Source organism: Arabidopsis thaliana, chromosome 4, assembly GCF_000001735.4.
Source record: "Arabidopsis thaliana chromosome 4, partial sequence".
In the NCBI taxonomy this organism is placed as follows: Eukaryota; Viridiplantae; Streptophyta; class Magnoliopsida; order Brassicales; family Brassicaceae; genus Arabidopsis; species Arabidopsis thaliana.
In genome coordinates this window covers 6890766-6912449 of record NC_003075.7, presented here as the reverse complement: position 1 = coordinate 6912449, position 21684 = coordinate 6890766, and the positions used below count along the sequence as shown (strand labels likewise).

Sequence of the window (21684 nt, the reverse complement as noted above, 5' to 3'; positions counted from 1 at the left end):
CTTAGAATTTTAAAAAGATTTAAGAAATTATACAATTATCTTTTTATATAAAGTATGGTTTTCAAAGTTGCTAACTCATACGATCGTGCCACGTGTCAAGTCAAACGATCAGATGTTTACATGTGTCATTCAAAATTTAACTTTTTTATTCTCTAAAAAAATAGAAAATCTTAGAAAGTAAACAAATTTACATATACTAATTTATATGTCTATATATTTATAAACAATTAACATTTATTCAACAAAAAGAAAATTAACAAATTTGTCTTTAACTCATGTAATCATAAGTGAAAATAGAACATTTTGAGAAAAATAGCTTAGCTTATAAAATTTAACTTTTCAATTATTTTTATTTATTAATTTTAACTCATTTAATATTAATTTGCATGATGTAAAATTAATTTACGAGATTACGGCATATATAGAAAATATATTTTCAACATTGTTTGGTTTCTAAATATTTTTGTGGATTTCTGTTTTTTCTATTAATTATTAAGCCTAGGCGTTTGGGTATTCGGATCGGGTATTTCGGGTTCGGGTTTTCGGGTTTAGAAGTTTAGGACCCGTTCAGGTAATTTAAGATTTCGGGTCGGGTTCAGTTTGGGTTCGGGTTCGGGTTCGAGTTTATTTATATATTGAAATATCAAATTTTGTGTGCAAATCTATTAAATTATTTGAAATTTTCAAAAATTCCCAAAACAACACGAGTAGTTTTGCTTGAATATATCTAAAAATACACAAAAATAACTAATATATCCAAAAAAATATTTTCTATATATAAGTATAAATGTAACTAATATATATTTATATTTGAGATATGTTTGGATACTTATTCAGGTTCTGGTTCGAGTTTTTTAGATTTTGAAGTTTAGACCCGTTCAAGTATTTAAAAATTTCAGGTACACCCGCCTAAATAGACGGGCCTTATCTAGTATTGTATAAAACTTGATTTTCAAAGTTAGTAACTCACGTGATGATCGTGACATATGTTAATTCTTTCAATAACATGTTGATATGTGTAAATATATATATAACGAACGAAATAAGAAAAAGAAAATAGAAAAATATTGTCTATATCTAAAACTTTTAAATTTTATTTTTCTTAACCAAAAATAAAAACTAACAATTTATTTTTACATGTTTTAGTAGTCAATTAAATTTGGCATGTATGAAGCTTTTTTGAAAAATCATTTAGCATAGATATTAAACAAAAGATGACTATTGAAGTTCAGAATAACAAAATAATGAGCTTAATAAGAATGGATTTTTGAATACTTGATGAGAATATCAATCTAATTATACTAATGTTTTGTTCAAAGAATTTTAACACATATAGTCACAATTGAAAACACCACAAATTTGAAAAAATGGCTTATATTTTGGCCATCTACTAATGTTTTTATTTATGTTGTATTTATTAATATTAAATTATTTAAAATTAGCTTGACATGAGGTAAAATTAACTTTTGAGATTACAATGTATAGAAAACCTATATTGTAAACAATGATTGTTTTCAAAAACTTTTGTGGATTTTTTTTGGTTATATGCTAACTATTATAATATTAACTAAGATATAGATTTAATGTGATATACATATTATTTTAATATAAAACATTAAGCACTTATTCATTAAGAGGAAGTGTGTAGAATTAAAATCCATTTTATTATGATGAAATAGATAGTTAAATTGTACTGCAAAATAGAATATGTAAGATTGAAATTTGTCTTTTCAAAAAAGTATTAAATTAAATATAAAAAGTGTATGTGTTACTATTTAGTATTTAAAATTCAAATAAATTAGATGAAGTATGTAGATTTAAATTTAAGTTTATTATGATGGAATAGATTGTTAAAGTGTATAGAAATATGAAATATGTATGATTAAAATTTGGTTTTAAAAAAGTTAGTAAATTAAATATTAAGAAAATACAGATTACTTTTTAGAATTCATACACCATCAATAACTTATATATTCAATCCAACTATTTAGGCGTGTCTTATCTAATTATATAAAAAATGTAGAAAAAGACCTACTTTAAATAGTAATTTTTTAGATTGCATTCATTATTCACATAACATAAATATATTCTTTTTATATACTAATTTACTTGGAAAAAAAAAATCTAAACACATTGGTTTTATTAACCTTTCATTAGGTTTATTTGTTCCAAACACAAATTGGCAGAAACATGATTTTCTTTGGTTTAAAGCATTGATCATATGGAGATGTAGACATACATATTTCAATTATACTTTAAGAAACAAAAAGAATTACATATTTTAATGTGAGAGCTTTTGACAAGTCGTGCATATCATGAACCTTCCCAGAATCATCATTAGTATTGAAAATTTATTTACACACATTGGAAGACTGAAGATTCAAAAGTGTACACTTGACTTGACTGTTCAATTTCAACGGTTGCGTCATTCACTACTTCAAATGAATGTAGACGATATTCGATGTATTCGTGGATCCACGATTTGTTGACAAACTTTTACCTAACTTTGGTTTTTCTGATTAAAAAAAACGAAACCTACTAAAACAAATAAGATTCTTGTATACTAGGAATTTAGTTTAGTATATACTCCATATCAGTTACCTATCATTATCAAATGGTACACTCTGTAGCTAGGAGTAGGACATGGCAAAATATTCGTTAAATTTGATTTGATTATTCAAAAAAATTATAGACATAATAACTCAAAGCAAATATTAAAATATGGTATATGTTTTAAACAGAGCAAACAAAACACAAATAACAAAAGTAAAAAGGTCGAATATCCTGCTTTAATCCATATTTTCCATGTACATATACTATATGAGAAATGTGTATTTTTTATTAACTTTTTTTTTTTTTGACAAATTCATATATTATGAAGTACGTTGAAGTAATTTTAATATGATAAAAAGATTTAACTGATAAATATAATCATGAAATAAATAAAAATCATTATTATTTTCGATTTTTATTTCTTTCGAAATAAAATGTTTCCGAAATTGTTATTATTTTTCGTATATCAAAAATGAAAACATTTCTTCAAAAGATGTAATATCTTTGAAATAAAATGGAGTTTTAAATAAAAAGTCTTTGATTTAGTTATTATTTTCTTTTTAAAAAACATCGTTTTTTAATACCTAGTTAGTTGTACATATTTAATCATTCTTTAGTTTATATAGTATTAAAAACCATCAGAAAAAAACATATGTTTAATGAATTTTGTAACAAGAAAATATATTAAAATAAATTATAACTCGGTACATTGATCTGATGATAATAGATATAGTTAGGAGTGTCAAAATGGGTCAAAATTCATAGGTCAACTCAACTCAACTCAACCCATGAACCTTAATGAGTTGAAAATTTTGACTCAAATGAGTTGATGGGTCAAATGAGTTGATGAGTCAATTGGTTTGATGAGTAAAATGAGTTGGGTTATAATGGTTAATGGTTTCAATGGTTTACCCAATTAACCCATTAAGTTTTGTAAAATTGAATTAAACCAACTAAAATCTCTAAACCAATGTCAATTTAAGTTTAATCAACACATCTAAACCAATTTAATAAAATTAATATTTTTCCAAATTTCTTAAATATACAAACGATGAAATTGAGAAAAAGTAAACTCGTAATTTTTTCACCAAAAAAACATAAACCCGTGATTTTTCCGCCAAAAACGTAAACCCGAGATTTTCCCGCCAAAAACGTAAACCCGAGATTTTCCTGCCAAAAACGTAAATCCATAATTTTTCCGCCAAAAACGTAAACCCGTGATTTTCTCGTCGAAAACGTAAATCCGTAAAAAGTGGAATCGGTAAATATCCTAAGTTTGATGATAATGAATTAATATTGATAATTATTTATTATTATTTTATAATAATAATTAATTAAATTACTATTTAAATAGGTTAACCCATTTAACAACTCAACTCATCAAATTAAATAAGTTATGGGTTGACCCAACCCATTTAACAAAATGAGTTGGGTCAACCCATAACTCATTTAACCCTAAACTCATTTGATTATGAGTTAAGTTGAGTTGGGTTATCCATTTTGACATCCTTAGATATAGTGTTGTTTTTGTATAAAGATATATATAGTGTTGTTCCTTCAAAAAGATGATCTATGTTAATATACATAGAGTTATACTGGAATTGATACAACAAATATTCTGCCGACATAGATTAAACCAATTAGTTGGTACTTTCCACTTCATCACTAAACCAATCTGAACCAGAACCCCAATCAGATTGCGTGTACTTTTCTTTCGGTAAGAACCGGTGCCGACAAACCGGACATTTCATCTTGTTGTAGTCAACGATCCAACGGTCTAAACAATAATGATGAAACACGTGTCCACACTTGGGTAGCTGCCTAACCTTATCGTCGGACTCAAAATCTGACAAACAAACCGTACAACAATCTTCCGGATCGGTCGGAAGATCCGAGAACCGAACCACCGGGATCAACTCGTTAGCAAGACTCGCTGACGTAGAGAGAGCGTGTCGGGTCAGATCGGGTGCAGAGGTCTCGTTGTGGTCTAGAAAACGAGGTAGACCAATGTAAGGACAAAGAGCATCGACGATGTCTCTAAAGAAACCGATGACGTAAAGTATCTTTAATATGTAACTTGGAATCTGAAGCTCGGTGATGAAATCTTCAGGAAGACCCATGATTTAGAGAAAGATAGAGAAGAGAGCTAGATTGAGATGTGGAACTATAGAGACAAGAATAAAGTGTGTATAATAAAAAATGGTGAGATTTATAATTGTGTTTGGAGTACAATTCAAACCGGCAGCTGAAGATAAGTATAACCAAATTGATGTCAAAACAAAAGAGAATACATATTCTATATACTTTTCTTTGCAAAACGGTGAATGGTTGAATTTTAATAACACAGTTTAAAGACTATTGACATCAAGGAATTTTAATAACACTGTTTAAAGGATTTTTCAAAGAAAAAAAAGTTCTTTAATACTACTTCAAAATGGTAACGACTATTCAGAGACTCCATCCAAAAATTTATAAAGTTTTACAAACGTATAAAAGTAGTTTGTTTAAGTTTTCTTATAAAGTTACACTTATTTAGGTATATTTCAGATTTTAAAGATATTTTTGATAAATGTTTTAGAGAGATGACATTTTTGAAAAGTGGTAATGGAAAATGTGCATTTCTAACAATTCTTCCTAAATATAGTATATGATTTTAGCAAAGCAAAACTCAAATAATATCAGTTAAAAAGTCGATTATCCGCTTTAATTCAAACTATGTCAATTTTGTAGTAGTTATATAAAGTACAACAGAAAGAATTTAAATATGATAAAAAAGATTCATTTGATAGATATTATGAAAGGCAAAAATTTGTTTTTTTCGTCGAAAGACATATAGATTTATAGTGGATGAAATATCTTCTAAACTATTATTTTTTTTGAATAAAATATATTGCTTTATATCAATTTTGACAAAGACTAAGGTAGTTTACGTATTAATTCATTCTGTAATTTATAAAGTACAAATAAAAATAGTATCATGGATTTTAATAGACAAATTAAGAGTTTCTTTAAGATATTTTTCGGTATAAAACTGTTTACAAATTCTATTTGGTAGAGACGAATTAGATTATGAATACTGTTTTTCTTCAAAAGAAAATGAATTCAGATTCCTAACATAGCGATATACCATAACACTTGATGTGTTTATTTGTCCACTTTTTTATTCAAATAAAAGAAAAGCAGATTACATTGGAAGATTTTATACAGACGGTTCTTTAACAAAGAAAGATGATTGATGCTAATATACACAATTACATAATCTTATACTTGAATTATACAGTAGTTTGGAAGAAAGAATTATACAGTAGAAAAATATTACCGTGAAAAAAGTAAAAAGTAAAAGTAAAACCATCATTATTAGTTGGTACTCTCCACTTCATCTCTAAACCAATCTGAAGTACCCCAATCAAACGGCGTGGACTTTTCCTCCGGTAAGAACCGGTTCCGACAAATCGGGCACGTTATCTTATTACAGTCAACGATCCAACGGTCTAAACAACGATGATGAAACACGTGTCCACACTTCGGCAGCTGTCTAATCTTATCGTCGGATACAAAATCGGATAAGCAAACCGTGCAGCAATCTTCCGGATCGGTTAAAAGATCGGAGAAACGAACCACCGGGATTAACTCGTTGGCAAGAGTTGCTGACGTGGAGAGAGCGAGTCGGGTCGGGTCGGATCGAGAGGTCTCGTTGTGGTCAAGAAAACTTGGTAGACCGATGTAAGGACAAAGAGCATCGACCATGTCTCTAAAGAAACCGATGACGTAAAGTGTTTTTAGTACGTAACCTGGAATCTGAAGCTCTTTGAAATCTGTTGGAAGACCCATGAGTGTGAGAGAAAGATAGAGAGGAGAGAAAGAAAGAGATAAAGCTTGAATTGTTGAATTATAGAGACAAGTATAATATATAGTGAGATTGATGTTGGAGTTATAATAATTGAATCCGGCGGCTCAAGATAAGTATAGTCAATTTGATCAACAATGGTGGGTCTTATTTAGTGTATAATGTAAAATAGTAAAATATTTTGCTTGGTATAGAAACAAAGAGAATATATTAATACAATTTTCTGTGATAGATAATGTGGTGACGTTAAGGGTCTTCTTTAGTATATACCAAAACAAAAAAAACAAATTTTAATATTAGGTAGAAATTTAATACCCGAATGATGGATTTATTGGGATCTTGACATCAGGGATTCAAGAGTGGATAGTGAAGATATGAACACGATCTTGAATCTATAGGTCCTACCAAACTAAAATCATCTTGAATCCATAAGAATGATTCTCTCCTTACATGAGATATTATATACTTCAAATTTCATATAGAAGAGCAAATGGGGATGTAGCTCAGATGGTAGAGCGCTCGCTTAGCATGCGAGAGGCACGGGGATCGATACCCCGCATCTCCATTTTTTTGTTGTGAATTTATCCTTGTTTTTTGTCGTTTTATTATTCCCACTAAAAGATACACATTCTTTGATATTGGGCCTTTGGTACGAAACCCATAATTTGGACGCACTCATACTTTAATTCGCACGCATTTAGACACTCTTTAGTACTTTATTATTCAGACATAACGGTGATGAAGTCATCTTGTCGTAGTTCTATATTCGGTTTGCACAAAGAGACACAATGAATTATCCAATGTCAGAGCGTTTCACTTTGTTTTCTCAGAAATATCTTTAAAGTTTTGTCATGCAGAATCTTCAAAATTTAGCAACACACTGAGTTTTCAAAATTTAGCAACACACTGAACCTTCAAAATCTAGCAACACACTGAGTTTTCAAAATTTAGCAACACACTGAACCTTCAAAATTTAGCAACACACTGAGTTTTCAAAATTTAGCAACACATTGAGTTTTCAAAATTTAGCAACAAACTGATATCAAATTTGTAATCCTTAGCTTGCAAATATAGAATTTGTTGTAGTAGAGACATTTTGAATCAAGTAAAGATGTAATCATATTATATAAGTTACTATATGATCCACGTAATGGCTAATCGCTTACCGGTAATTGAAAAAGAGAAACAAAAAAATAATGTTAAAGACTAGTCGATTTAGTATAAGTTTGTAAGCTAAGAAAGAACTGCAGTAATGGATGGCTCCACCATCTTATTTAGCCTCTATATATGGCCTTCAAGATTGTGATTCTGATTTATGAATCATCTTCTTCGGTTCAACAAACAAATTTTACTTCAAAAAGTAAAATTTTAAAATAGGTTATAAAGACTTCAACACTAGACTATTTAGATTCTACACAAGTGACCTAAACCAGAAAACCTTGTCTATACATGATCAAGACCTGCCTTAAATTTAAGATAGTTGCAATATAGAGCAAGAGTAGAATGAAATTTCAGTTGAGGAGGATTTTAGCAATTACCATTAGACTTAAATTACAATGACACTTTCTGCTTTTTTACATATTGTTGGAGCAATAACATAAGTTCTCACTAATGACATAAGTTCTCACTAATAACATAAGTTCTCACTAATAACATAAGTTTTTCAGAAGACTAAAATATAGTTTCCTATATATTTTCTTCCTCGGTACTAAACCAACTGGCTTTGGCGAAATATTTCACGGATTACAATGGAATAAATTGAGATTTGGAACTTAATAAATGAGATTACGAGGAAAAATAAATTAATCAGCAAAACTATATGGTTAAAAGCCTAACAAAAACCCCTAATTATTTTTCTCTTTCAAAATTTTCTTAGTACAAAATAGAAATTACTTTACTTCAGTGACTTCACCTGCTCTACATACACCAACATTGATCCATAATGTATTATTCCTCTTTGTTTGTAATACTCTGCAACAGTTTCTTCTAGGTGACTGCCAAGAAAATACTAAGCATTAACAGATTAATTTAAAATTTCCAAAAATGAATCTCTCAAAAACAAAATATCACTTACTCTGTTCCATAGGTGAGGATCGGGTTTTTTGTAGACGACTATAGTGTTGATCTCCTCTGGGTTAGCCATATCCCATCGACAAGCCGGTTGCGGAACCCGATGTCTCGTGTATTCGCTAACCGTCGTGTTCAACTGCGGGTCAAATTTTGCACTCGACATGTGAAAAACAAACGGTTTTTGGCAATGATTGCGACTCACGGGCCTAGTATTGAATGCGTAGGCGGTGTAATCCGCTCTTTTGTACCAATTCAAGAAAGTTCTAGATGGCATTTCCATTTCCCGGGGAGAGAATGATCCACGGAACACCTGGACCGCAAATCCCCACGAGACTGAAATAGTCCAGCTTTTGTGTTTGTCATAGCATATTGATTGTTGGAGAAGCGCAGCCGAATCAATCTTCATCGGTGTGGTTAGTTTCTTGATAGCGCGAACACGAGTCATGTTTGGAAAAATCGGTTCCACAACATCAAGATGGTGCATCGATACAAACGGTGTTATCGGATGGGCAGCTAGGAGGCCGAAGAGATTCCCATGAACGTCGTACTACATACAAATAAAATCACACACAATTGAATCAAAGAAATTTGAAGAAAGGAGCGTAGACCTTCACGCGCTATATTGCGCGTAGAGTAAAAAAAGAGTCACAAGTCTTTAAAGACTTTTAAAGGTTGAAACTGACACACGCGTCTTATTCCGACATCTAGGAATCTAACTATTGACAAAGACTGGCGCTGCTCAAGCGCCACGTGTTCTAATTATTCTGCTTTAATTTCTCTTTAAATCGTTTAAAATACTAACAAAGAAAATCAACCAAAGGTTTTTTTTTTGTTAATTAAAAACATCAACCAAAGTTGACAACAATTCACGTTTTCTCTCATCAAACGAAGCTTCTTGTTATTTCCAATGGTTTTACTTTTGGTCGGCTGTTTTAAAATGGTTTTAAGTAGCAAATTAGTAGTGCGGCACAAACTCGGATCTCCATACTTAAACTAATTAATGTCAATTATTAAGTTAATAAACTCGCACAACTACCAAACTTACGAAAACTGAAACGAATGTGAACCATTAAACAGTCTAGGTTTCTGTAGAAAGCGTTTACCTTAATCTGTTACTTGCTCCTATTAAAGCTTTAGCTCTCATTAACAAACCTTAAAAGGAGTTTTTGACAAATCCATTGGCCCTAATCTTTGACTTTGAACTAAAATATCAATTCGACTGAAATCAGTAAACCATGAATATCAATTACGTACACACTAAACTAATCATCAATTTGCCTATTTCACTACCTTTTTAAATCATTCTAACCCAAAATCATTTATAATCAAACCAATCTAAGCAAAATCCCATTTCACAAAAATAACCAAATCCAAACAAAACTTTACTTACTTGGTGAAAACCGATCTCTTTAGTCAATGGAACACCAAGCTCAGCCATACAAGCTTGCATCCGATCATCAGAACCATACAAAGCCGGATACCTCTGAATACACTGATCTTGCATCTTACTCAAAGCCACAGCCAATGGATAACTAATCGCAAAACCTCCTCCACCATAAGCCATTCCATAAGAGAAAATAATGTTCTGCAAATGAGATTCCGACAAGCTCCCTATATAATACATCTGTTCATGATCATACTTCCTCAAAACCCTAATTAAATTATCCGTTACAAAAACCGTATCATCATCACCCATCACGAACCACCTCACGTTCTTCTTCGACTCAGAATCAAGACTCATCAACGTTTCCGAAACAATCCTCGAGATCCTAATCGCTGATCGGTGTCCTTGTTTGTTAGTATAAGGAAACGACGACGTATCACCGGAGATTCTCACCGACGGGAGACTTTCTTGATCTCCGGTTTCGGATTTTATCTTTACCTCTTCGTCTAACCACACGTAGCCTCTCATTTTCTTTGGCTTATACCAAATCTTGATATACTCTTTCCTTTGTTTCCATAGCTTCGACGACGCAGCAATACCGAAAACCACATGGTTTAGATCCGTTGCTTCTTGCTCCGCCGGAACCGCCTTAACCGTTACTGTAACCGCTTTTTTCTCCGGTCTTTGTTGGAGAATTGACTCGGAGGTTAGATCTTCGCAAGGGTGTGTAGTGGAGACGATCTTGAGAGTGTAGATGATGTAAGTGACGGAGATGAAGAGGATGAGCCAGATTATTAATCGACCGGGTCGGGTCATGGATATACCCGATGAGCTCCGATCCCATATGGGTTTCTCCGATGAGTCTTTTTGGTTTCCTTTCATTCACAGTGGAACAATAAAATCCAAATTTGTGAAAAAAAAACGAGTTTGTTTCTAACTGGTTTGGTCTGAAACCAGGAAAATAAATAAAACGACAAAATTGAATTTTTTTTTCTTTCTCAGAAATTTTTTTTAAGACGAGGAAAATCGTGAGAAAATGGAAAATTTTATGAGTTGTTTTTTTATTTTCTATTTGTTTAGTGTTTTTTCTCTCTGGGCAGAGAGAGTGAGAGATAGCTTAATGCTCTTGTAGAAACTTAAATACGAAAGAGAACAAAAAAAAAGTGAGCTTACGATTCCTAAGCTTTCGTCGTGGGTCACACGGAGCGATCTACGTGTCAAGTTTTGCTCTGATTAGTGATTACGTCATTACTAAAACGATTTCACACCTTTTTTTTTCTTTTCTTTATTTGTCAAGTGTTAATTATTGACAAAATCGGTGGAATATAACCTAATTTGGAACGTAACTGAGTTTCCAGAAGCATTATACAAAATCAGATTAAAATCACTTGCTAGTTACATAACTAGTTTATATGAAATGTTATAAATACAAAACCGGAAGTTACACGAGCCTTTTGATGGAAAGTTGTATTCGTTAATAGATCAGTTAATCCTATATTCTTCTTCTTAGTTACCTGAATAGAATACGATCATTTATTTTAGCTACCACATTCCTAGTAGACCTCCAAAATCCATGATTCACGACCAATTGCATTCTTTTCATGAATTTTTTGTTTCGGTAATTAGATCCCAATCCATATTCTATTTATTCATGATTTCTAGGAGACTACAAAAAAATCTATATATGTCTGATTTACCTCTTTCGATTATATGTTGTTGAACATTTTCCCAAACTTCTCGTTTCAGTTTTCCTCGATTTTTTTCGTTGAGTCTAATATCTATAACAAAGAAAGTCGCTTTCATTTCTTTAATGATACAAATTTACGATCTTGATATCTATAATAGTTTAATCCTATTCGTCTGATATATATAAACTATTTTTATTTAGAGTAATATGATAGGACTATTAAAATTTGGAAGTCAGTTAAAATTTAAAACCTTACAGAAATTTTACAAACTTAGTTCAAGAATAATAAGTAAACTATTGAAATTCTATTTAATTAAAAAAACTCACTTTTTTACAAATAGTAAGACCATCTCCAATGTATAGTTCTATATCTATTTACTACTATAAAAAAGAATATTTTTAGAAATATTCTATTTCTAATTTATATACTAATACCTTTTAATTATATAATTTACAATTTGACCCCATATATTATAGATTTGTAAACATTTCCAAAAAATATAATATTATTTAAATTAAACACTACTTATTTATTAAAAACCCATTACATCATATAACTATAATAAAACATTACAAATTTTATTTTGGATTTGAATTCCTTTCAAAACTCACATGTTCGGGCATACTTTGAGAGTGAACAAGGACGGATTTTACAAAAACGATGTGTCCAACGACAAGATCAAGATCAAGAAACTCCTCTTCCATCTACTTCATTTGGACAATATTTTGACTATCTTGGCGGATCCACATGCAATTTACCGGACTATTAAATCACTAGTTAATTTTATGTTTTAGTTTTCTTATGTTGTTTATTTTAAATTAGGTACTTGTTTCTTGTTAAGTTTATAAAATTATTTTAAATTTAATACTTAATATTTTGTTAAGTTTATAAAATTATGTGTTGTAATTATTGTTTGTAAAATAATTATATGTATTAAATAAAAAGTTTAAATTTGAGGGACTTAAAGTATAAATAAAAAAGTTGAACTCAAAAATAGAGTAGAGAATAAAGTTGCTCTATATATAGAGTCAATCTGCAGAAATCTCTATTTTTGAATCAATTATAGAGTAGGGTTGGAGAAGATTTTTGCATTTTTACTCTAAAATATAGTAGGGTTGGAGATGCCCTAAATATATTTTAAAACGTATATCTTTAATTCATTACATGTTTCTCTCTCTTATTTTATTTTATTCCCTCTCGTTATTTTAAGTTAATAGTTATGATTGAGTTTAGAGATTTCATCGATTCTTTATTTCTTAAGATCTCAACTTACATATAGTACTTGTTAGCAATTGTTTTGCATCAGCTGCATTTTACGAGTAGCCTATTGCTAGTTGTTATCCTAGCATGCATATGTTTATATAATAAAATGAAGTCGTAGATGAAGTTTTATGAGACGATCGCATAACAATAATTTGAAGGTCATACCTAGCATGCATAATTTGTATTCTCTATGAACTTTTGGTCAAACAAAGTTTTTGAATGAAACAAAGTTATGGTTTCGGACAAAAGTGTTTACCATGGTTTGGTTTGGAGAAAAGATTTGCAAGCAACATGAATACAGATAAATTACCGACCAAGCAAGGGCATTAAAATGAATAGACTACAAACAGACACATTATCATAATATTACCTTGACATAGAACAAAAACTAAATTTCCTTGACTTAAGATGATCTTACACAAAGTATGAGTTATCAAACTTAAGAGGATCTCGAGGCCATGGTCCATCGAAACCTGATCTCTCTAGATGAGCCCTTCCCTAAACATTGGAATCTATGAACCTGTTGGAGAGAAGGCAGCTCTGCGACAGTTGTGAAGGCAGCGATAGTTGTGAAATTGATGGACATGTTGGTAAAGAAACAACACCAAAACTCTTCAACAGGGCAAGAATTCTAGGTAGTGTTTTGAATGGATTACTACCCTGTACCATAATCCTTTTAACTATCGATGCCAATTTTGGACCTATGATAGCAAATTTAAGAAGGGCAAGGTTTAGAGTCATTCTTGTGAAGTCGATCAGGTCAAGAGCCTTTAAACTTGAACCTGATTCTCGTAATCCTTATCCTCCTTGGGATTTTGAGGGACTTGAACATAATTTTTATGAGATGTTTGCCACAATATCGCAATTAATACCATTTGAATTTTCTTTGTATATGATACATCAACATGCTGTAGAATCCATATTTTTAAATGGTTATCTTTTAAAAGATATATATATATATATATATATATATATATATATATATATATATATATATATATATATATATAATATAACCTCAAAGCTATGACGTGAAAAAGAAAGAAGAATTATGTTCTAAAACTTTGTAAGGATTTATATGGCTAGAGATGAAAATTGTCATAAACACTTGGAATGACTCTGAAACTTATCATAGAGGAGTGATAAGATTTATCCATTTGCAAAGTGGATTATATAAGTGATTAGAGAACATAATTAAAGGATATTGAGATAAAAGTATAGAACAAAGTTGTAGTGCCCTTAAAAGTGGGTGTTCTTATATATGAAAAAGGGAATCTTGAGCATTTACAAGATATACCAAATTTAATCCAAAAACATTTTTCTCTAATTTTATTTATTGATTTCATTCTTCATTTTTGCTGGAAAAAATCATAATTCAGTTTTTTTGTCCTTGTTTTCACACAGAAAAATATTATTTTGTGAAAACTATTATCATATTTTAGTTTCTTTAATAATGCTCACTCTGCATTGTTAATTGAATAATAAGTTGACAAAAACACAATTCTGCTACCAAGTAGTGATGATATATGTAAAATAATTGTAATTGTTCCAGACATGGTGCCGGTTTGTGTGGAATCTAAGTAGCAACGTCTTTTTATTTGTCATATAAAATACACTTAAGTTATTCATTTGTGTCAGTTGATACACAAAGAATTATATTTACATGTGCTTCTGACGAATTTTGTGTTGTTTTTCAACGTTTTTGTATTATTTTCCGACTATGTCGAATCTATTTATTCTAAGACGGTATAGAAACTAGGCACCTGGATGAACAATAATATAAATAAAACTCGGATCCAGACATTAGGCCACAATGCTCAGATTAACGCCATAATTAACTATAGTCGCTATGTAAATGTCAATAGTATGATATATGCGTCATAATATTGAATCCAAATCTATGATATAGCCAACGAAAATATTCTAAAAAGAGAAATCATTCAAATGACTCAAACTATATAGATTGTTGACGATGATCACGATCCAACGCTCATCTTCTTAAGGGATAATATATTTATGTAAGCAAAGAATAAGATAACACACAAGAGGATCTTTTTAATGTTTAGACACAAGATGCTGATGATGATGAATGGGTGATGATCATCATCACGCATTATCATCTAGACCTAGACAAAACCGAAATGATAGAGTGCAAAGCGGTTGCAGCGATCCGCGATTTGATCTGCCCGCGTCTTGGAATCATCCGAAGTTCTTCAGAGTGATCTCCTTGTCTCCTTCTCTTAACGGAAACACCTGAACCTCCCTTCACCAGTTCTCCGTTCATAGTGTATGTATGAAATAAAATCAGTTTCTTTCTCAGCACGTAGATTTACCTTGATCTAAGTATCTTTCAATGTTTGTGCCTTTTATAGAGGAGCGGTAGAGATACATATTATGGTGTTGCTAGTGGAAGCTGCTTGGTTTCTTGAGTCGCTGACAGGTTAAGTAGTTAGGACACATGCCAACTTGCAACATTGGTTACATGACAAAATAAAATTATAAAAATTGTTTTTAAATGATGTTTGATGGTATTGGACCGTTTGTGCGGTCGGATGTTCTCTTTTCAATGTTTTCCCCGACATATTATAGGCAACAGACGATGCAATGACAAAAGATGTGTTTAAACAATGTTCGAGATAATTGCATATCGAACTCATGTAAAATATATCTAGGTCGAGACACATACGTTTACGCAAGTTTGTGACAACAGAAGAAAAACAAAAAATTCTATTCTACTAGAGATATTTTTATAAATCAATATGTCTACCAAAGAAACATATTTTTCTTCTCCCAACATTTTTAATATATTTTAATGAAAATTTTCTTGCAACATTATGTAAAATCTGATTGATTTTCCTGGAATTTTCTTACGGTTTAACGAGGTACATATATTTAGATAGTTGTTAATTATATGTACCAAGTGACTTGCCAAGAAATAGAAAGACATAGTCAAAGTCAAGCATCTATATCGGGTTTACAATTTACCGAACATACTAATTAATATTTTAAAATTGTAGTTAGTAAGCGTAGTTAATCTAGTTTTCCCTGATGCATCATAATATTTGACTATTGAGGTTAATAAAATGTAATGTTATACGTAAGAAAAAACAATTACGCGTACCTAACTAGATATCTTATCATATATAAAATAAATCTGTACGTAAAGTTTAAAATTTCTGAAAACACCGACCTTTCCTTATTGGTTTACTAATTCCAGATATATCGTACGTTCAAGACCGGGGAAAACATATATCATGTGAAATTTCATGCAACTTTCATTCTATTTAATATTACAAATTGTAACATTTAATTTGAATATTCAACATTACATATGATTATAAATGAGAGTCCCGAGACCATTTCTATTGTGCTACCAAAAACACAAAGACTAAAGAATGGATCAAGAGAAGGTATTGGCCGTGAAGGGCAGAGCTCCGCCCCAACATCAAGTGTTTGTAAGTTTCCGAGGCAGCGACGTTCGCTATAACTTCTTCAGCTTTCTTAAAGACGCATTGATAAAGAATGGTATCAACGTGGTAACGGACGAGGACGCACCTAGGGGAAAACCAATCGATGAGAATCTTTTGAAGCTTATAAAAGACTCGAGGATCGCTGTCGTGATCTTCTCGGAAAACTATCCGGAGTCCACTTGGTGCTTAGACGAGTTGGTGGAGATCGAGAAACAAATGGATCTTAAGATGCTTGATTCTTGTCCTATCTTTTTTGAGGTTGAGACTTGTCACGTTAAACTTCAGGTCGCAAGAAGTACTTTCAACTACAATCTACTGCAGTTGGAGCACGATGAGCGGAAGAAAGCTAGGCAGATTAGTAAGAAGGCTTGGGAGGATGCAGAGAAGAGATTCGAAGGATGGAGAAAAGCTTTGATTTCGGTCGCGTCTCGCTTGGGCTTAACATATAAGAAGGGGAGGTTTGATTTTATTTAACTAATCACTATGTTTTTAGCTTTTAAGGAATCATAGATTAACTAATACTGAGTGGAATGCATTCTTAGTTAATATAGTTAATTCGTAAATCAATATAACTAGAAAATGATTGGAACCATATTTTTAAAATGTCAAAATATCACAGAAAAGCAGTGGTATCTACATATACATTTTTGCAGCTATTTTGTGAAATAAATCCTGGAGTTAAGATTTATTTACAATGGCTGTCACTGACTTTTAATTATTGTTTTTTTTGGTAATAAATTAATTAACAAACGAAAAATATTCCAAATATATTCTAATCTCATATGTCATGCAGATTTCTCCAAAATCTGAACTAGATTTCAGCAACTATTTAAAACAAAAAATGTTTGACAAACCAAAATACAATTGCAATCCCTTAAAATGAGCAAAACACACCTAAATACATTCTTTATCTATACAATAAATCTTATTTCTCCAAAATTTGAGCTAGATTTTGGCAACTATTTAAAACAAATATTTGTTTGACAAACCAAAATACAATTGCAATCCCGTAAAATATTTATTTTAATTATATATTTAAATTAGCGGTGTACCGCGGGTTTTTTACGGGACGGATTTGGCGGGACGAGTTTGACAAGACGTTATTTAATAACAATTGTAAACTATAAAATAAAAATATTATATAAATAGATTTAATTTGCAAACTTTAATATATACTAATTTAAAAATAAAATTGTTCTCGCAGTATACCGCGGGTTAAAATCTAGTAAACAATACATTCTCCAAACCGAGTTAAAAATGAATGTATTGAGTATTGACTATGTATAAACAGTATTAAATCTTTTAATATTTGAATGTTAGATTCCTAATATGTGGAAATTAGTCTTTATAACTTTCAAAATCTTACGTACTAAAAATGAGGTCATTTAACAGTAGTTTCTTCCATTTGCGACATTGTTATCATACTTATATGATTTGTTTTCTTTCTTACTTTGTTTTGGAAGCAACCAAGCAACCTTCGTAAATGAAATCGTCGAGAAGGTTAAGGCAATGCTTGACAACGTTTCCTCATCACACGTACGTAATCCTATTAAATCAAAAATTATGTAGTTCTAGAATTAGAGAAATTGAAATATTGCCAATGACAAAGAAAAAAAAAAGGTGTGTACAAAAGAACATACTGTATGTTAATTATATATATATAATTATTGTATAAATCTAGTGGCTAATCATTGTAAAATCTCTAGATTACGCCGCAACATCAAGTTTACATAAGTTTTCGGAGTCGAGAGATCCGCAACAAGTTCTCCAGCCTTCTTAGAGCCGCGTTACGAAGGAGTGGGATCAACGTCCTTCTAGATGATGAAAATATCACTCGAATAGAGTCAAGAGACGAAGTTGATAGACTTTTTTGTCGAGTTTCGAGAGTGAAGGATCGAACTAGTGTTCATTACCAAAATTTGCAAGAGCTCGACGTAGTGCTTGAAGAAACTGCTGGAGATGAATAAACACATCGAGTTTTTCCCATTTTCTACGAGTACAATCCAAGTGACATGATACAAGTCTAAACAAAGATAGCTTTTTAATTTAATTTCTTGAGTTACAAGATAACAACATGATATGTAGAAGAAACAGAACACTATCTAAGACATCCTGATAATAAGAATGGACATAACTACTAAAGATATGTCTTGGGTTACAAGGATCCTTATAGAACAATTTCTTGAGTTGCAAGACAGCTTTTTTAACTAGTGAAATAGCTTAAACAACGATCAACATGAGATGAAGGAGAAACAGAGCTTAAACACTACTAATTTGTTTTGCTCAATGTCAGAGTATAAAACTTGCTTTCCCCTTCTTAAATAATGTTTTAAATGCTCGGCAGAGGATTGAACTTCACAGATTCGAGCCACACAAGCTCCTTTATCTCTTCTTCAGTGGAAGACGGATCCTCAAAATGGAAACTGAAATGGTTGGAACAAACAGGCTCGTCGTTAAGGTCGTGAAGAGCTGACAAGTAAGGATAACACAGTGCTTCCTCAACTGCAAAACAAAGAGTATGATCAAGGATTCATCACCCATATGCCAATCTCGCTATGTACAATTTTTCTCATCATACCCGTGATACGTTTTACTGGATCAAACACGAGCATTTTCTCTAGTAGATCGATAGCTGTAGAATTCATACTAGGAAACCTAGCTGAAAAGTTTTGTCTTGGGAACTTAGGTAGCTCCTTAACATATTTTCTCGCGTTCGCGCTTCTGAGAAACTCTAGACTCGCTCCATCAGGTGATCCTATCAACTACTCAACCACATGAAACAACTCATAAACACATTGCAACACACAAATAAAAGTTTCCAACATTTGTACAGATCTTTCTAAAACAGAACATCATACCTCAGTGATAAGTTTAAGCTGATGAACGTAATCCTTCCCCGGGAAAAGCGGTTCCCTTGTCATAATCTCAGCAAATATGCAACCAACAGACCATACATCAATAGCAGATGTATACTCAGAACTATTAAGAAGCAGCTCTGGTGCTCTGTACCATCGTGTTACAACATACTCTGTCATATACTCTGTTTCTGATGTAGTCCTTGCCAAACCAAAGTCAGTAATCTTAAGATCGCAATTCGAATTCAAAAGCAAATTACTCGGCTTAAGGTCACGATGTAAAACATTTGCTGAATGAATATATTTGAGTCCTCGTAGAATCTGATACAAGAAGTACTGCAAAAGAAGAAAAAGTGAATCACTTGTGATTAAATCAACCATAGTATCAAATATAGCAGAGTAAAAACCGTACCTGACAATGATCATCATTCAAAGATTGGTTTGATCGAATAATCTGATGAAGATCAGTATCCATTAACTCAAAAACTATATAAACATCAACGAAATCTTCCTTCTTTGGTGGTCTAATGATATCTTTTATAACAACAACCTGTACAAGTCAAGACCACATTAGCTAGAAACTCTAATCGTTTACCGCGAAAATAGAGTACAAAACTTACGTTCTCGTGTTCTAAATGACGAAGTAGCTTAATCTCTCTCAATGTTCTCTTTGCATCTACTTTATTATCAAAGGCTTTACCTATCTTCTTTATCGCAATCTCTTCGTGTGTCTCCGAATCTACTGCAGCACTATAACAATAAACCAATACTCTCATGAATCATTTTGCTTATACATAAACACAAACACAAACAAATCATCAAATTCATTCAATTTAAACTATGATTTTGAAGACAGAACCTTTCTTAAATCCAAAAAAGATCAAATTTTGCAAGCAACCCTAATTCAAAAACCTATACCAATACTTAGTTCTTTATCTAATTAGGGTTACAAATACTAAGTAAGAAACAAGAATATGAAATACACAAAAGGGTAGAAGTTGTACCAGACAAAACCGTAAGCTCCTCTACCAATAGGTCGAATAGGAGGAACATACTTATTAGAAACTTCAAACAAGTTTCCATAAACATTGTATTGAAAATATCTTCCTCCATGAACAAGAACTCCTTTGATGTTAGTATCACCTAAATCTGTCGCTGATTCAATTTCCTTCGCCATTTTTTTCAAATATCGAGATAATACAGAAGAAACCCAGAAAATCAAACTTTGAATACAAGATTTTTGGAGATGAGATCGATTCGATTCGTCTCTGCAAAATTAAAATAATGATTTTGTTGAATGTTGAAAACTTTGAAAATCTAAGGAGATAGAGAGAGACGCGTCAGAGGACAACGACTCTTTTTCATTAGTTTGAATATTTTGAATAGGTCAAAACGTATCGTCACATGTCCATCAGCCACGTGTACTTTGTAATAAATACAGATGGGTAAACGTTTGGGCCTGGCCCATCTATTTAATATAGAGAGAGGTATGCTATCAGCTCTGGTCTATGTTATGAGGCCCACGTAATATGAAAGTAAGAGACCTTTTCCTTTTCACCTATCAATACACATCTCTCACTAAAGGAATTCTTCGCAACAGATACTGAGATACAATACAAGTTGGAGTTTAATCTCTCCTCTTCTACTTGATGATTCTCATCCAAAACTACATACTTTCATTCTAAGGTATGTATTCCATATAATCAATTCATACTTTGTGGTGCGAGCGTAATGGTAGACGTCATGGTAACTCTTCTGTTCCTTCGGCCAAGCTTGCAAGTATTATCGACAAGAACGTTAGAAACCGCTCCATCAGCACAATTTGGATCTCGGGAAACTCGGTTTATGAAGAGGGCCTCCACTATTGGTTCCACACCCGTATTCCATAGATTCCTTCAAATGTTATAGTCTCTTCGTTTTCAAACTTTCAACTCAAAGTCACATTCATTATACAATTTTTTTTGGTGAATATCATATTATTCACTTAATATATCAGTAACATCTTATATGTACATATAACAGTTGACATATTAAACCAATATCGAATAGAATGTTATCTTTTACTTAATATATTAATTTATACTATTCACCAAATTGTCATTAAAATTACGTTTTGAACTCTGGAATATCGCGAGTTTACCAATTTACTCATAATCTTCAACTTTTCTATATAAAAAAAAGAAAATTAATATGGATCATATTATACGAGGTTTCTTTTGATAACTTAATCTTTTGAGTCAAATTTACGCAGAACCTAAATATAATTAACTTGTGATGCTCAAACTACAACCCTTAAAATACCCTAAATTGTTCAATATTTTCCTCGTAAAATACCCCATATCTAACTCAAATCACTCGCACTTACACATCAAATATGACTAGGCCGACACAATATAATATATATCCAATAATTACATGTTATTTAATTGGTACGACAATCTCCGACAACGATACCATTACCAATACCAATCTCTTTTAGCCATATTCATGCTAAAAGTGTAGTGGCAGATCCAATTCACTTTTATTATTGATCTTCTCCACTGATTGGCTTAAT

General features: G+C 31.6%; 5 protein-coding genes and 1 non-coding gene across 7 annotated transcripts; 2 read left to right on the top strand and 4 right to left on the bottom strand.

Annotated features, from left to right (window-relative positions):
• Positions 1-4007: 4007 nt before the first annotated feature.
• RHA1A (RING-H2 finger A1A) lies at positions 4008-4962 on the bottom strand. Its single transcript, NM_117208.4, has one exon. It carries the CDS (start codon positions 4671-4673, stop codon positions 4194-4196), a length of 480 nt encoding a protein of 159 aa, NP_192876.1. The 5' UTR covers positions 4674-4962; the 3' UTR covers positions 4008-4193.
• A 631-nt stretch (positions 4963-5593) lies between these two features.
• Positions 5594-6602, bottom strand: RHA1B (RING-H2 finger A1B). The gene has a single exon (NM_117207.3). It carries the CDS (start codon positions 6382-6384, stop codon positions 5911-5913), a length of 474 nt encoding a protein of 157 aa, NP_192875.1. The 5' UTR covers positions 6385-6602; the 3' UTR covers positions 5594-5910.
• Positions 6603-6892: 290 nt separating this feature from the next.
• On the top strand, positions 6893-6965 carry AT4G11355. Its single transcript has one exon. It is a non-coding gene; the product is annotated as a tRNA-Ala (tRNA).
• Positions 6966-8023: 1058 nt separating this feature from the next.
• On the bottom strand, positions 8024-10994 carry AT4G11350 (transferring glycosyl group transferase (DUF604)). Of its 2 annotated transcripts, NM_117206.4 has the most exons (3): positions 9861-10947; positions 8475-9017; positions 8024-8394 (listed from the first exon to the last, which is right to left on the bottom strand). In NM_117206.4, the coding sequence occupies exons 1-3, from the start codon at positions 10734-10736 to the stop codon at positions 8290-8292; spliced, it is 1524 nt and encodes a 507-aa protein (NP_192874.2). In that variant the 5' UTR covers positions 10737-10947; the 3' UTR covers positions 8024-8289. The 2 variants fall into 2 exon arrangements, with proteins under 2 accessions (NP_192874.2, NP_001031617.1); NM_001036540.2 differs by having other exon boundaries at positions 8225-8394; positions 8475-10994.
• A 2325-nt stretch (positions 10995-13319) lies between these two features.
• On the top strand, positions 13320-18242 carry AT4G11340 (Disease resistance protein (TIR-NBS-LRR class) family; the record flags this gene model as incomplete). The annotated part of the gene is made up of 6 exons (NM_117205.1): positions 13320-13737; positions 14879-15023; positions 15178-15245; positions 16211-16733; positions 17739-17811; positions 17982-18242. The coding sequence occupies 6 exons, from the start codon at positions 13320-13322 to the stop codon at positions 18240-18242; spliced, it is 1488 nt and encodes a 495-aa protein (NP_192873.1).
• On the bottom strand, positions 18167-20524 carry MPK5 (MAP kinase 5). Its single transcript, NM_117204.7, has 6 exons — positions 20135-20524; positions 19751-19880; positions 19543-19680; positions 19134-19466; positions 18854-19037; positions 18167-18777 (listed from the first exon to the last, which is right to left on the bottom strand). The coding sequence occupies exons 1-6, from the start codon at positions 20305-20307 to the stop codon at positions 18605-18607; spliced, it is 1131 nt and encodes a 376-aa protein (NP_567378.4). The 5' UTR covers positions 20308-20524; the 3' UTR covers positions 18167-18604.
• Positions 20525-21684: the final 1160 nt, after the last annotated feature.